General features: G+C 49.5%; 2 protein-coding genes across 6 annotated transcripts in view; one reads left to right on the plus strand and one right to left on the minus strand.

Annotated features, from left to right (window-relative positions):
- COL4A6 (collagen type IV alpha 6 chain) overlaps positions 1 to 3,911 on the plus strand; it is a 263,291-nt gene extending 259,380 nt beyond the window's left edge. For all 3 annotated transcript variants that reach the window (XM_087859876.1, XM_087859878.1, XM_087859877.1), the window contains one exon: positions 2,294 to 3,911. In XM_087859876.1, coding sequence (XP_087716002.1) covers positions 2,294 to 2,554 — 261 coding nt within the window. In that variant the 3' untranslated portion in view covers positions 2,555 to 3,911. The remainder of the gene's footprint in view (positions 1 to 2,293) is intronic.
- A 2,027-nt stretch (positions 3,912 to 5,938) lies between these two features.
- Positions 5,939 to 16,732, minus strand: part of ATG4A (autophagy related 4A cysteine peptidase) — a 54,395-nt gene continuing 43,601 nt past the window's right edge. For all 3 annotated transcript variants that reach the window (XM_045786276.2, XM_045786277.2, XM_087859879.1), the window contains 7 exons: positions 14,874 to 14,953; positions 13,973 to 14,160; positions 13,773 to 13,851; positions 9,916 to 10,061; positions 8,624 to 8,680; positions 7,013 to 7,121; positions 5,939 to 6,475 (listed from right to left, as the gene is read on the minus strand). In XM_045786276.2, coding sequence (XP_045642232.1) covers positions 6,405 to 6,475; positions 7,013 to 7,121; positions 8,624 to 8,680; positions 9,916 to 10,061; positions 13,773 to 13,851; positions 13,973 to 14,160; positions 14,874 to 14,953 — 730 coding nt within the window. In that variant the 3' untranslated portion in view covers positions 5,939 to 6,404. The remainder of the gene's footprint in view (positions 6,476 to 7,012; positions 7,122 to 8,623; positions 8,681 to 9,915; positions 10,062 to 13,772; positions 13,852 to 13,972; positions 14,161 to 14,873; positions 14,954 to 16,732) is intronic.

Consider the following 16,732-nt stretch of genomic DNA (forward strand, 5'->3'; position numbering starts at 1 on the left):
AAAGGCTTGGCCTGAGCTCGGCCAAGTTCTGCATGAATGATGGGTAGTTCCGAGGGTGAGTAGGAAGGAGCTATTTGCAGCCAGCGGTCCAGGGTGAGAGTATCTATGAATCACTGGCAAAGGCCCTAATGTCTCTATTCCTTTTTTTTTTTAAGATTTTATTTATTCGACAGAGATAGAGACAGCCAGCGAGAGGGGGAACACAAGCAGGGGGAGTGGGAGAGGAAGAAGCAGGCTCATAGCGGAGGAGCCTGATGTGGGGCTCGATCCCAGAACGCAGGGATCACGCCCTGAGCTGAAGGCAGCCGCTTAACCGCTGTGCCACCCAGGCGCCCCCCTAATGTCTCTATTCCTGCTTCAGATACACCACCAGCTAGGGAGGGAGGTGACACCTGATCCTGGTAGGCAGTGAGGGGGAGGCTGTCCCCACTCAAGGCTGGGACACACTGTCATTGCCCAGGCTGGGCATGGGCGCTCCTCCTCTTCTGCGCACAGTCCCAGGCCCCTCTGGCCACCGCCATGCCCTCCGGAAAGGCTCAGATGAGGGCCTGCGGCATTTCTACATCCTTGCTGGGCTCTTTGCTGCTTCCCCGTTGCAGTGGGAAGGCCATATGTCTTGCTAAGAAAGAGCTGAGAACATCTGTAAGCCCAAGGAGGCATCGAGTCCCTCCCACGCCATTCCGTGTGAATATCGGGGGACACTAAATGAGCAAAAGGTCAGGTTTCGGGCCAGAATCACTCCCAGGGAACTCCAGTGCGGCACCTGCTGAAGTACCCTGCCTCGCCAGAGCTTCCCTGCTAAATCGCCAGGGGCGAGCTGATGAGAAAGCGTCTTTGAAGAATTACCAAAGCCTTAGGCCTCCTCACATTGGCATACCTGCCCAGGATGAGGTACTTGCCTGTTTTGCTCTGTCTGTGAAGCGGGCAGTTTATGGCCTCACCTCTCATTCTGTCCCACCCACCACCCAGACCAGGAAGTAAGTCAAAGAGGCCCCTGAGCTTCCACAAGCAATGGTACAAAAGTTGTGCAAAATCACATGTGTTTTGCTCCCGGGAGCACTGTTAAGTCCTTATTCAGAATCTCTTTACTCTTACTTTACACAGAATTCTAACATTCTAGAATATCCATACTTTCCTGAAAATCTGTAAGGGTGGGAATTTGGACTGCCCAGTATGGCATCTTGGAGCTATAAGACACGCCTGCTGAGAAGGAGGAAAGAGGGAGAGAATGATTCAAAGATGGCCTAAGAACTCTACTTAGTATGGGGACACGACGGCCCAACACAAAAAGCAACATTCCCAACAACAAGCCCGAGTCCTGCGCAAAGTGTAAAATACCCAGCGTCTGCCATTTAGTAAGGCAGGGAAGTATGTCGCTTGTTCCAGAAGGTTTTCCATCTGAGGATCAAAATGAGGAAAACTTGGACGCTTCAGGTATCAGGAAAGATCCCTTATAGGGAGACTAACCCTCCGGAAATTTTGTAAAGCAAGCCATCCCTGAGCGTCCAACTTGGGCATCTGACCCATCGGCCATTTGCTGACCCGGGTGTGGATGAAGTCTCAGCCCCTGTGGTCCAGCTAATACCCCAGATGATATGAAGGGACAGGGGATGGGGAGTGGAGAGACAGGGACTGCGGTCTGTGGGTACGGTGACTGGCGACTATAAGCTAAAGAATGGCACTGATACTGGATGCTGAAGGAGCCCTGAAGGGAGAGCCCGGGCGCTAAGCCACGTACGAGGCCCTCTTGAGCTCAGCAAGCAACAAACGCTGTATGTTGCCCTAAAGGGTGTGGTACAGATCGAAAACCGATAGACGTTCTAAGGAAGGTAACTGCAGAGCCAGCGCTATTCATAGATAGGCCGGGGGAGGGGCCCCGGGTTTAGCCACTTGGTGAAGTACTGCGCTCACGCTCTTTCTCTTCTTGGGGTTCACCCCCAAGGGCTTGGAGTAGACAAGGGCTCGGAGAAGACCCGCCTTCTAAAACCTACTGAATCTGCCTTCATCCAGCCTTTCTCAGACTTACTTGCCCGCAGGGATTGGCAGGGAGCCACGGAACACACCTCGGAACTCAGTGGGACGCCGGCAGTTTGGGGGGGATGTTGGCCAAGAGGTCCCCGCCACCCAAGCGCAGTGGGTTAGGAGGGTGCTTGGGGCGGAGCTACAAGGGAGGACGAGCAGCCCCTGGTCGTCTAACATGAGCTCTGGGGGTGCTGGCTAGGTGCTGGCGCTGAGCCGAGCTGCCAGAGCTCCGCAAGGGCCCGCCGCCGACGCCTGACCCTGTCTGTTTCAGCACACTGCGGCGGGCGCCGAGGGCGGCGGCCAGTCGCTGGTCTCCCCCGGCTCCTGCCTGGAGGATTTCCGCGCCACGCCCTTCATCGAGTGCAGCGGGGCCCGGGGCACCTGCCACTACTTCGCCAACAAGTACAGTTTCTGGCTGACCACAGTGGAAGAGAGGCAGCAGTTTGGGGAGGAGCCGGCATCCGAAACGCTCAAGGCCGGGCAGCTCCACACCCGGGTCAGCCGCTGCCAGGTGTGTATGAAAAGCCTGTAGGGTGGCACCCGCCACCCCTGCCCCCTGCCCTGCCCTCCCCCACACAACGGTCACCTCACAGACCCGAACGAGCTGAAGAAGGAAGGCCTACGCCCTGTTGCCCCTCCGTCAAGTTGTACGTTGGCGTCTCCTGTGGGCTGGGCTACCGGACACCGGTCACCCCGACCCTCAGGCCCGAGGGGTGAGCCCACCCAACTGAGGTCTGCTGTCCCATTTCAACCTGGTGCTACCGTTTGGTTCGGATGTTCGCGTGCTTACTCACGGCTACCTCAGAAAGACCTGCTGGGCGACTGCTTTCTTAGACGACTAGCTTTCCTCACCGCCTTGATCAGAAGCCCTTCACGATAGCTGAGAAGTCAATTCGTTCTGCCCAGAGGTCACCACACGTTATTTGGCTTAAACCAGAAGCCGGTGTTTCCACATTCAGAAAGTTCGTTCTCTGGCCAAGCATTCGCGGGTGGCTCCAGCCTGCATGAGGCAAGCTCTCACTCGTCCAGGGCACCCACTGTGTCTAGGCAGGTGGCGGACCTGGAATGGGGTACCCGCCCACCACCCGGGATGAGCTTTGATTCCTTGGAGAGTGAGCACCGCTGCGCCCCAGAGTGCTTCAGGAGGGGCTCGGTAACTTCAGACGGTCCCTGACGAACCGCTTCCTCCTTGCTGGCTCCCTCCCCAGCCAGAGACCTAGGACTTGGCCCGGTCCACAGTAGGGCAGGGGAGGCACCAAATGCAGCCGGCAGTAAAGGGAAATGAGAACCACAGCCCTTTCTCCCAGGCTGGCGGGTGGAGAGGTGGATGGGTAAGGAGGTGTGAATTTTGCTTTTGACTCCAGGAACAAAAAAAGGCAAAGCCCTTGTCCCAGTTTCCCAGAGGCCCCTGTTTATTCCAAATGCCATCCAGATGTGTGCAGTGGGGCAAATCGAAGCTGCGGTGTGCTGGGTCCTTTACGTTCTGAGGCTGTTGTTAGAGACTTTCCGTGAAAATGTCCATCCAATTGCTCTTTCACAGGTAGCCTGTGAAACCATTTTAATACGTTGTTAAACCTCGTACAAATCTAGCACCCTCCTCTCCTTAGCAGTTGGCAGACCTAAGGCAAGCCTGAGTTGACTCTAAAGTGTATTATATTCTCTGCAGGGGGATGTGTTTTAACCATTTCCTCTGATGATCCGTTTCCCAGAATACTTAGCTGTGTTAACATGAAGCAGTTCCTTCCAGGTGATTCTGTTTCCTTAAATATTATGTAAACCGTGCCAACACAGAGAAAGCATAATCAGTATAATCTGAATTCTTGTTACCTTCACCTCCTGAGTTACAAGCATGCTGTCAGCTTTGTACATTACAAATAAAAGGAATCAAACATCAACATTTGACTCTTTTGACATTCTCTGATGAATACTTTTCCGAAGTCCATCTCGCTAGAATTCTTGAGTCCCCCTCAGAGCTTGCTACCGCAAGCTGAGCTTTACAACAAAACACGGAGGTGGGAAAAATACAATTAAAGCCAAAGGGCAGAAAGCAACAAATCCACAACTTGTTTCAAAATATGCCTGCAACTGCTTTCAGCCCCATCCATGCTAGAGTTCCAGCAATGGGTTTCCAAACTTCTGGGGCTTCAGGATCCTTTATAGATAAATCAAAAGCAGAGAAATGTTGGGGCGCCTGGGTGGCACAGTCAGTTAAGCGTCCGACTCTTAGTTTTGGCTCAGGTCGTGATCTCGGGGTCGTGAGGCTGAGCCCCACATCAGGCTCCACGCCCAGCCTGGAGTCTGCTGGAGACTCTCACCTTCTCCCTCTGCCCCTCCACCCCACCCCCATGCATGTGTGTGCTCTCTCTCGCTCTCAAAAATAAATAAATCTTTTTTTAAAAAGTAGGGAAATGTTGAAGTTGTTAAAATCAAATCCAAGACATATATGCATATATTTGTATATGTATAAAATACATCATCTGGACGGATAAACAAGAAAGCAATGACGCTGGGAGCATTCAGGGAAGGGAACCGACCTGTGGGAGGGAGAGACATTTTCACTGCATACCACTTTGCACTTTTTGATTTTCGAACCACTGGAACATATTACCTACTGGAAAAAACAGAAACAAAATGGAATTTAAGGAAACAAGTGTTCTAATATTCCTACATATACAAACAAAACAAGACAAAACAAAACAACTTTGGTTTGGTGCTAGCTGTCAAGCTAGTGGTTACTGGCCTTCGTCGGGACTTGGTGGACGAGGGGGGTGAAATGCACCCAAGTTAAGAAGGAAGGAGAGGAGGGGCGCCTGGGTGGCACAGCGGTTAAGCGTCTGCCTTCAGCTCAGGGCGTGATCCCGGCGTTATGGGATCGAGCCCCATGTCAGGCTCCTCCACTATGAGCCTGCTCCTTCCTCTCCCACTTCCCCTGCTTGTGTTCCCTCTCTCGCTGGCTGTCTCTATCTCTGTCGGATAAATAAATAAAAATAATCTTTAAAAAAAAAAAGAAGGAAGGAGAGGAAGATGGGAAGACACCGCTCGGGCTTGAGGTGCAGCCACACAAAAGAGGGTTTAGCAAAGCCGAGTTGATGAACGTGTGCTTTAAGATTTGCTATGTTGCTCATCCTGAAACGGTTTGGAATTGCATTTGCTGCACAGATTAAATGTCACCACATGAATAGTTTTTTCTAATTATGGCCGTCAACCAGAATGAAGTGGAAGTCAAACACCATTTTTTATTTCCCCCAAATCAACAACTTTAAGTCAGTGATTGGCAAACTACAGCCTGCAAGCCAAATCCAGCTCTCCACCTGTTTTTGTAAATAAAGTTTTATTGGCTTACAGCCAGGCTCATTCGTGTGCACGCTGGTGACGGCTGCTCTTGCACTTTGACTGCAGAGCTGAGTGGCTGTGACAGAGGCCACATGGCCTGCAAAACTGAAAGTGTTTACTATTTGGCCCTTCACAGGAAAGGTATGCCCACCGCTGATTTAAAGTGATCGTGACTTGGGACGCCTGGGTGGCTCAGTCGGTGAAGGGTCTGCTTCGGCTCAGGTCATGATCCCGGTGGTCCTGGGATCGAGCCCCGTGTCGGGCTCCCCACTCAGTGGGGAGTCTGCTTCTCTCTCTCCCTTTGCCCCATGCTCCCTCTCTCTCTCAAATAAATAAATAAAATCTATTTTAAAAGTTTTTAAATAAATAAACAACTAAAAATAAAGTGATCATGACTTGATTGAAGGACAGGGTGACATCTGACAAAAACATCAGTAAGGATGGCGACAGTGACCCATCGGGTAGTACGGTTCCCTCCGACAAGAAGGAGATCAACCAGGGCGCATTTGATGAATTTCTCAGACAAATTTTTGATCTGAATTATAACCATTTAAAATACATATTCGAATAACTTAATAAGACCTTTTTCTCCCTGATGCAATCACTTTATTATTAGAGCAAGAGAACAGATTGCTTCTTAGTATTTAGCCCCAAAGAAGTCAGTCCTGAAAGGGTGAAGAAGCACAGGGTACCCATCTCCCCTCTGCTGGTGCTTGAAGCAAGGTGGGAGTTGCTGTCTGCCTTCCAGACATCCATCTCCTCGTTTCAGTAGCTGAAGACTCGCTGTGGCCAGGGAAGACAAGCTGGGAAGCAAGGGACGACTCCTAATCTTTCTGCTCCTAAGTTCCATGATTGCTCTAGTTCGTTCTGGGGAAGGGTTGTTATCATTTGTTTTCTGAGAAATGGTAATTGGCTCAGTCATGATTGCTATCAAGTTTGTATGCTGTTGGCATATCAGGCACTTGCTGACTAGAGAAGTCTCATGTAATGGGTTTGTGTTCTTCTGCTGCCGGATGGAAGACAGACCTCCAAGTCGCATTTCCGCTATCCTAGACGCTCAGGATCTCGAAATCCTCCTCCAGGTCAAACTCCTCTAGTTGTTCAGTAGAGTCAATGAATTCTATCGGAATATGGAAATGAGAAAGAAGAAAGCTTGACACTCGGGTTGAAGCGGTCAGTACGGTTACTCAGTAGTTAGAGGCTAGTCATTTTCTAATCGTTTCGCTACAGAAAAGCTTGTGTGGGGGAGACTCGCAGGTGGGACCACGGACAAGTACTAGAGATTCTCTAGAAAGAAGCAAAATAATTGAGCTCATTCCACACTTTAAATCCCAGGGATGAGGATGAGGCTCTGGGGTCTCTGAGGTACCTTTTGAATCACCCCTGGCCCCTGATTTGTTTTTTGAGCCAGACCCTGAATACACGTTCTCATCATTTCTGATTTTGCATGGCCCTTTTGCCTCGAGCTCATTTTCTTCTACTATCAGGCTTTGAAACTGGTAAAGATCAGTTTGTCGGAAGGTTAAAATCATCAGGGACACCATTCCTCGTTCGGGCCAGCTGAGGAGAAGCTGTACATTCCACGGAAAGCGTGAGCCACAGTTGCTTCGGTCTCATAAAACAGCCGCTACCCAAGAGCCCCGGAACAATGGCTTACCTGCCCCGGTAGTTGTCACTTCTGGCTTGGCTGGAGGAACAAAGGGAGGCCAGTGCGATGGATGTTTCTGAACTAATTCAAACATCCTTAAGTTTTCCTTTAGAATTTCCTGAGGACACACAGAAACAGTTGTAAACATGTTAAACTGACAACACATTCAGTCCGGTTGTCCATCTGTGATCCCAAACCCTACAAGGGTGGCCTGGTTGTTGAAAGGTGAGAACAAAGCCCTAGCTAATGTGCCCATCCTCTACTCGACCCATCCGAAGACCCAGCCCCCTTCAATTCTAGCTCTGGTCGGCCAGGAAGGAAAGACACTGGAGGGAGTATCTGATGGAAGGCCAGCTGTCCTGGCCTAACTCAATTCAGCGCCGAGCCATTCCTGAAGGGTTGGCTCCAAAGAAATGTGTGTTAATTACGGGAAATCTGCCCCCAGAGGATCCTGGTACATTGTGTTGGCATGGTTCTGGTTTTAGTCCAACACTTGTGTTGTTATGTCCTAATTTAGATGGCACAGTCTTACCAGAGAGCTTTCATTCAAACTTTACATGGGATGTGAATAGAGTTTCGCTGCATTCTGACAGGTTAAGTGTTGCCTCTAGAAAAGAATTCTCCATTGTGTCCCAGCCAATGATTAACTAGGGTTGCAGAGTCAGCTAGGGACATTAGCGTCAATTATCTGTTCGCTTGTGAAGAAAAAATCTGCCCTCCTTACACTTGCAAGAAGCTCTGGGCTCCCATCTCCCCAACCTCTTTTTTTCTTTTCTTTTCTTTTCTTTTCTTTTCTTTTCTTTTCTTTTCTTTTCTTTTCTTTCCTTTCCTTTCCTTTCCTTTCCTTTCCTTTCCTTTTCTTTCTTTTTTTTTTTTCCACACAGGAGAACAGCATGTCTCCTGCCACCCCATCCAGGGTGCTTTTCAACTACTCCCTGTAATCGCCCTTCTTTCAACAAGCATTTATCAATGTCTCCCACATACTTGGCATGTGTTAGACGTGAGGATGAGGGGGGCAGATACAAAAACTGGTGAGCCAGCAAAACAGTAAATACCCTTTTACACAAAATACCGAGAAGAGAGAATATCTGGCTTTAGTGTTTACACAGATGCCTGCAAATTGCGTTTCCTTTAATGGCAGCGTGCCTACGTTATATAGAAATGAGACAGTTAAGAGAAAGACAAGCTCCCTAAAAACTACATCATGGACTATATGAAACTGTAAACAGACCACGAAACAAATACAACAGCAGTTTGGTTCCTTCAACCATCTCAGCACTATGAACAGAATGAGGAAAAACTTAGGCCGAACTATGTGAAATTAGCATTTTTAAGTGAAAATGGTGGAATATTCGTTGCATATTTCATGTGACTCGTAGGCATAATCAGATGAGACATTACATAGCTAAAAATATCACTCACTTGACACACTACGCATATTTCAAACAAAGGTTTTGCTCTGGTTTCCCCCAGAGTTAGGCATAATTCCCCATATCTTAGTTTTTCTCTTGCAATACAATCCTATCAGGCTAGATTCATGTCACTACGTGAAGCAGTCCTGAAAAGGGATCCTACTGAATAACTTCTGCTTTTAAGACAAAGAAAAACACATGTCTTTACCTTCTGCACAAGGCTACACCAGCTATCAAAGTCCTTTTCTTCTTTGCAGAAAAATCCCTTGGGGGGGAAAAGCAAGAGAATATAACTTAGAACTGGTCAGGGGCACCGAGTCAGGCCCTTTGTACTGCAAGATGGTGCCACTGGCCCAGAGCTGGGATGTGGGCCGCTCGCTTTAGATGCGTCTTCCAGCAATAACGAAGCACAACGGCTGCTTTGCTCCCTCTCCAGGGTCATTGCCTTACCTGGACACACGCATTTACTCGTTCATCCCATCTCTCCCTTCCCCTCCTCCCTCTCTCCCTCCCTATCCTTGTCCCTCCCTGTCCCCCTCCCCTCACACTGCGAGATAGAGTAACTTGAAGACCAATCTCCAAAGTATGGGGTTAATTCCATTACACTCGGTACGCAAAAAGACACATCCGTAAAGAACAGTCGATTAAACCAACCAATGAAAGGCAAATAGTACTTTTTGTTAGAGGCAGTACATAATAAGAAGGCTTTGACCCAAAGGAAATGATCTGTTAGAATAAAGAGAATCATCCAGCTCCTTCCCTAGCCTCAGAGCCATCCCACAGTAATGAAAGAATGGTCCAGAACAAGAGCAGGACTCTTGTCCGCTCTCAGTCTCTGGCGCTCTGACAATCGGGTTAAACTGGAAGAGAGGAGCAGACAGGCCTCAGAAGCACCAGTAACTTCACAGGCAGCTGTCCGTTCAGCGTGTGTGGACGGTAGTCACACCTCCGGGGGAAAACCCTGCATCTTCCTGGATCGTGTGCCCAGGGAAATGAGCGCTATCCGCCCAGAAGGTCTTGCCCCCTGATCCCTCCCTAACTATGTCCCGCCTTATTCCCTGTGCCTGGGTGGCCGTAATCAGGGTGCAAGAAGTAAAAGGGGAAAGACTGTAACACTAACAATAACCAACGTTTACAGAACGCTTACGATGTGCCCGCACTATGCTGGGTGCCTTATATGCACGGTATGCCTCCCACAACCCTGAAGGAAGTATTGTTTTGCTCATTTTAGGGATGAGAAGACAGAGGCTCAGAAAAGTTCAAGGACTCCCCCTAAGCCCATAGCTAGTAAGTGGCAGGCCCTGGATTCCAACTCTAGTAGTTTAGTTTGCCTTCAGGGTCCATCCCTTCCCCACTATACTATGTACCTCTCAGGGGTCGGGGCACAGTGAGTGAACATACTCTTGCCGTTCTACCTACCAACCTGGAGAGCTCCCAGGGAACCAATCTGTAACAGGGTGGCATCGTATCTCTCGGCCCACCCAACCTTCAGATACCCACCAGCGCTACGGAAGGGTCCAAGTTCAAGATGCTCATTCGCTGCGGAGACTGCAGGCAATGGAAAGTCTGGTCGTCAACCGTTCCATTCTCTTCGGTGTCAACAAAAGTCTGGGTTGTGTGAGGGTCCAAGAAAATGAGCTCATCGCCTGTTTGGAATGAAACACACTTAATCTAGAAAGAACCACCGGCCCTGGCCCTCCTGCTGTCCCTCAGGGGGGAGGAGGTGCTCTGGTTTTCTTAACCCCTCCCTTTGGTGACAATGGGAATGAGATGACAGAAAGCCTGAACTTGGGTGATCATGCTTAAAAGAAACCAACTCCAATCACTCAATGAGAAGACTCACCCTAGCATTTACGTGTCCTCAAAGCCCAAGACCAAAAATGGAGAGGGACGGGGTTGAGAAAATGTGCGAATGAGAGACCACAGATGACATGGCAGCTCTGTGAGCAGCAGTTAGCAACGAGGTGGTAGGTACAATCCCCAGGGCATGAGCCCCGGTGCCACTGGGGAGCTTCCTGCCTCCTTCCACAGTGGGAAGCATCTCACTCCATGCCATTGGTTCTCAGACCTGTGGTCAGAGAGCACGTCTGGTAAGAAAAAAAGGCCTTGGCCTTCCCAAAGAAACGGGAACGCTGACTCTGCTACAGAGGGGCTCTGACTGCTGGTCTTGATAGCTAGCAAGTTTGCGATTCCTAGTAGGAAGCGCTGCTCTGGTCGCTTTGATACCAGTACAGATACATCTCACCGAGGAAATTCACTGTGAGATGATGGGCCTGCACAAAGGGGAGAAAAGCCATTGCTTCATTAAGTTGAAAAAACCCAGCCCAGTAATGACCTGGGAGGAGTCTGAGATAATAAAACCTCTACTTTGATATTCAAAGGGCTGAGAGGCCCTCCAATGCTCATCGGAGTTGGTGAAAGTGGCACCCCAAACTCACTGGCCTGGCCTCAGGACCAGCTAGGCCTCTGCGTTCTAGACTGGGTTAGGCAATCAAAGAGAGATCCATCCAAGGCAGGAGGATGGGCTAGGGAGAGATGGCCCCCAAGACCCTCCCTGGAATAGCATCCAGGATTGTGCTAGGCCACATCTAAATGCTTCCGTCAGCAGAGAACGTGTTTCCGATGCCTGATGAATAGCTTAACTTGTCTCTATCACAGACATATATGTTTCCCCTAGACCACAGGTGGGTGAGATCGTTATACCCCGAAAAGCTGCAAGTCACAAAGAAAAGCAACAACCAGGATGTTCAGAAGGAAGCCTACTTATGACCATAGAAAAGTAAGAAGAAAAGGAAGTTGTGCACAAGAAAATAGAAATTCAGAGCAGGATTAGGATCAAGCATTCTGCCAGAGTGTTTCAAGTTAAGGTGCTGGGAATAGTTAGACAGTAAGAGCATCCTCTCCAATTCTGGCTCTTTCCGTGTGTGTGTGTGTGTGTGTGTGTGTGTATCGTGGAGCTTTGCAGGCTGCGCTGTTTCTGAGAGTGCTTAAAAGAGATACAGTAGAATCCCTAAAAAGTCCTAGAAGTGATGTGGGGACCAAAGCAAGGTATCTAATTAGGCCTGAGAACAAGAGGCAGTCTGGTCAACCATCTGCAGACACGGGGCTCACGCTATGGATCTCCAGTGGCAACCTTCACCCAAGTGCAGGGGACAAACATCTCCTGTCTAAGCAGGCAAAATCGGACAAGCCAGACTCTCATCCTAGACATAGTGTCACACATCGAGAGCTTTTCCCAGCTTCCCACCGGGAAAGAGGGCCCTCGGGAAGCAATGTGGCATGGTAGGCAGAGATGGCCAAATTGGAATTGAATGCTGACTTGGCTACTTTCTAGTTGGGTGCCCTTGGGCAACAATCCCTCTAACTCTTAGTTTCACCATGGTAAGCTTTAACTCACGGGGGTATCGCATAATCTATAACTATATCTCTATTTCGGATTATCTATACCTGTATGTGTATATATGTTCTCTATCTATCTATCTATCTGGGGGTGGGACTTTGCAGGGTCCCTGACACAAGACAGCTGTTCAGCAAATGGCAGTTCTCATCTGTTCCCTCCCTTCAGACATTCGACCAGTCTGGAACCCCCACCCTAATGCAGTAAGGGGGTAAGTCAGAAAAGGGGATTCGGGAGGACTTTGGGGCCTCAAATCAAGGTGAAGCAAAAGATTTATGAAAGGCAATGGGCAAATGGGAACTGTGCAAACCCCTGTCTGGGGAGGTGAGGATTGCCCATGCCCCTTTAATGAGTAGTCAACCTCCACAAAAGTCACCCTGATCCAGTGGCCTCACGAAACAGGGGGGCTACACCAGCTTGGCAAACTCTTTCTGGGTAAATTGGGGTAAGGGAGGCCAGGGCCCCCGGGAACCCCATACATTGTTCCTTGAGGTCCCTCTGAAATTATTTTCCAATCTGTTTCTGCCTTGGCCTCGAGCACAGCAAAAGAGAAAATTGATTTTTGCAACCTTCTCTTTGAGAGAAACCCAAAAGCTTAGAAGCGGAAGGCATCTACATTGACAGGACTCCAAAGACTGGATTTTGTATGGAGAAAAATAAATGCTTCCCTGGTTTGCCAACGATCCATCAAGCTGTAGTTCTCAGGCTCGACCAATAGATGGCAGCAATAGCGAGAGCTCAGGCCAAGGTGGAGAAACCCTCACCTCAAAAAAGAGAAGAGCCAGCAAAGGAAAGACAAGTGTTGGGGTCAGGAAGGGTGGGGCCACCTTTCACTGGGTGCACGCCATGTGCCCTGCTCTTGCTGAGTGCTCTCCTCTGAGGTGACAGCATGGCGAGGCAGGGATGAGCCCTGTTTTCTTTTTTTTTTGCTTTTTACAGTAAACTCTATGCCCAGTGTGGGGCTCAAACTCACGACCCCGAGAGCAAGAGTCACACGCTCTACTACTGACAGGCGGCCAGGGGCCTTGGCCCTGTTTTCCACATGAGGAAACTGAGACAAAAGAGTGGATATTCTTTACTTGCCATCATACAGCTGGCAAGTGGGAGACGGAGTACAGGGCCAGGGATGTCTGTTCCCACGCCGCCTCAGCTCTCTGAATCTCCAAGGCATGGGGCGGGAGGGTGGCCGAGCCCACTTGGCCCTCTCCTCTGCACATCGCTCATGCCACTCCCCATGCCTGCTCTGGTTCCCCTTGCCTATCCAAGGCTCTCCCTTGTAATCCAAGCTCAGATTCCTCGAGGCACACATTAGAGTCTGAGAAGCACCGGGCTAGTTTGCCTGGTGTAAGGGCTTTAAATGACTCAGATCACAGCTAGTGTACACGGGGGCTAGGTTTCCAGAGGCCTCAACTGAGGCAAGAGAATGCTGGGCTGCTTGTTAGGATCCGCATTAGGAACGTTAGTGGTTTTAAGGCTTAGCCCCCATTACCAGAAAAAGGGTAGCTCTGTCTTTGCCTCCTGTCAATTCTACCTGGTCATGGCTCTGAACGATGAGGCAGCAGGCCCAGCTGCGTGGACCTGGGAAGTCAGAGGATGGTTCCTAGCCCGAATTCCCAAGCCCCAAGAAAAGGGGGATCCACAATGCCAGGGGAGCGACACCCTGCCCCTCTGGGCCCCACAGAAAGGAGAGAGAGATGCTAAAATGATGCCGTGCCCTTGAGGTGGTCCAGCGGGCAAGCAGCTGTGGGACCATCTTATCGAGATGGACCTGCTCTCCATCGGGCACTGAGACGTGTTACTCTCCACGATCAGGCCAGAGACAGGATGAGCTGACCAGAGGCCACGGCCCCTCTGGGCGAGATGAGGGCCCCCTAGCCAGAATTGCCTGGGCTCCCGTGCAAACCTTCTGCCCGCCCTCCCCTAGCCCGTGACAACTTACTTGTGAGTCCTCTTTTCTTACCTAAGAATCCTATGAAATAATAGGCGTTATTTGGTTTTCCTCCTAATGCCCCTAAAGACTGTGGCATCTTAAAACACTCCTAGAGGGAAAGAGAACGCAAGATTCTCAACTCACTTGTGGACTGCTGCTCACGGATCTCCGTGCTCACATGGCGGTGTGATGGGCAGGCGGCAATGGGCCCGGGAAAAGGAGTGACTTACTTTGAACGCATCAACATAGACAGGGTTGATTTGGTTTATGCCCAGGCGAAGGGGCACAATGAGCAGCAGGGGTTTCCAGGCTGGGCGGCCGGCAGGGGTGCCCTTACTCTGGTTCGAAGCATTCAGAGTGTCGGGGGGGCTCTCACCCACTGTGGCGGAACTCAAGGGAAGGACACAGCACATTTTTTCTAGAAAAGGAAGATAAGAGAACTGGGTCAAGGGGTATCCAGTCACCCAAGATATGCCCAGGGCAAAACTTAGGGCCACCTCATCTCCTGCCTGGGAGCCCCCTCCCCTCTGCCACCAGGGGCCAGCTTGCCCCGCCTCCCACAGGAAGCCCAGGCCTCTCCTCCGGCCCTTATTTCTCTTCCTTCTGGCAACTGAGCACTCACCTCCTGCCGGATATTAGGGGCTCATTGAGAAATTCTTATTTCTCAACTAGTCTGCAAGGACCTCTGAGACAGGGGCTGTATCTTTTGGTTACTCTAACCCCATGGTGGAGAGGACAGGGCTGGGAAAATGGGGTCTCAGCAGAACACCTGTCGATGGTTTAACTGATTATCCTCACTTTGAGTATCCTACAGGGAAAGGGTCTGGGCCTTTCCAGAGAGAGAGGACCCTCTCATTGTATTCTTCCTTTCAGAAAGCTGAAAGGGAAGAGAAGAAAAGGCACAGGGAATGATTAACCAGAGTCCTGTGCTCCCCTAAGTTTCCCTACTTTGCTGGAGCAGGCCAAGGTCAGTGTCTATCTCTCTGTCTCTCTCTCTCTCTCTCTCTCTCTCTCTCTCTCTCTCACACACACACACACACACACACACACACACACATACACACTTTCTGAATGTTGAGGAAGGACCTCAACCACCCACCACCTGGGAAAGTAAGCAGGCTAGGGACTCACTGATATCTTCAATGACCACTGTGTTATCCATTGAAACATAAACAGCCAAGGAATTCCATTCGTCAAATAAAGCAAGTTTTCTGCAAAGCAACACACAGTGAGGTCAAAATTGGGGAAGATGGCAACATCAGCAGGGAGCAGTACAATCCATGCCCTGTGTCCCTAAAGTCACCAAACACTGAGCCACAGAGAAGTTAGGGTCCGGGTCAAGCTCTGGCCCCCTTGACCGAGAGCTCTGGAACATTCCACGTCCAAGACCCTCAGGAATGCCACAGAGTCACTGTTTTCAAACCCTGAAAAAATAAAGCCCTGCTTTACAAAATGGAAAAATCTACCTCACAAGATGATCTCATTCCTGCTGGGTGAAAGAGAAAAGGTACCAACATTTCTGCTCCCAAGAGATTTTATTTTTTCTCTTCCCAAATAAAAGACATTCTGACTTACTGTTTTTTTTCTCAAAAAAAAGGAAACTGTTATAAAAATATAAATAAATATAAATATACACACATACACACACATATTTGGGAGCATGGATAATATGGAGAATAAGACCCAGAAAAATGCAGAGAGAGAGCGCTCTCTTACACCCCTCCCCATGTGCAGTGCAAACGCTGTTCAAGAAACTCGGGCTGCAGGTGGCCTTGGGGTGGGGCCTCGCTGGTCAACAGCTGAAGAGAGACAGCATGCTGAATTGTGTGACTTCAGAAGGGGTTAGAAAGAAAACCTTTTCACAGAGAGATCATCTGGGCTCTGAGTAAAGCACCATGACCATATCTCCGTTCTGTTTCCCTCTAGCCCATCTGAAAGAGGGCACGTTTAACCTGGGTACTTCTGGGAATCTTGGGTAAAGACCAGTCTTGCTGGACAAAAGAAAAAAAAATTCTTTTCCTGACCAAGGTAGCTCCCAGGAAGAGGTTAATTACCATTACACTTTCATTTCATTTCGTCTGATGTAGGACCTTTCCCTGATATACTAATACTCTGTTGTTAATGGTAGCAATCACAATGAATTAGGGCCCACTTAAATTCTTTTAAAAATGTATGTTTCCCAAACTGAGGACTTCAGAGGGGAGGGGGGTGGGGGAATGGGATAGACCGGTGATGGGTAGTAAGGAGGGCACGTATTGCATGGTGCACTGGGTGTTATACGCAACTAATGAATCATCGAGCTTTACATCGGAAACCGGGGATGTACTGTATGGTGACTAACATAATATAATAAAAAATCATTAAAAAATGTATGTTTCCATTTCTCTGTTGTTGAGAACTTCAAAATTCAGAATAAAGAAGCAAATTCTGAGAGACGTCATGTAAAAAGCCAACCATTTCAGGCTGGGTTTGGGGCCCGGCAACGGCCCTTCTGATTCATCTTCTACACGGTCTATCCTGGGTTCCCACACTGGCTCCTGAAATACTGCCAGATCTTCCGTCAGCAAATTCAACCATGCACCCCCAAAGGAACTATGGGCCAAGGCAAGAAAGTGGTCTCAGAGGGGTGGTACCATTAGCAAGGAGTAAAGCCATGATACCGACTTCACTTGGGTCCCTGGGAAATCCAGCCTACTCCCCTCATGAGCACATTTCCAGAGCATTCTGCTTCAGTGAAGACTGGCTAATAACTGAAACAGGGCCCCCTCGGTACTTTCCATGGAGTGGGTCCCACCATCATCCTCCGGAGAGCCCAGGAGTTGAAGAAGCAAGCTACACCCAAGGAGTCCAGATGGTTTTAACCTTCTGATGCCTAAATCCGGCCCCAGATTCTGGATGCCGTCTTCACTCATCCTTCAAGTATTTACGAGCCCCTGTGTGTGCCAGGAAGTTTTATGTGCTGGCATTAAGGAAGTGAATGAGACAAATAC

Source organism: Ursus americanus, chromosome X (genome assembly GCF_024610735.1).
Source record: "Ursus americanus isolate L20-20 chromosome X, mUrsAme1.1.p, whole genome shotgun sequence".
NCBI lineage: Eukaryota > Metazoa > Chordata > Mammalia > Carnivora > Ursidae > Ursus > Ursus americanus.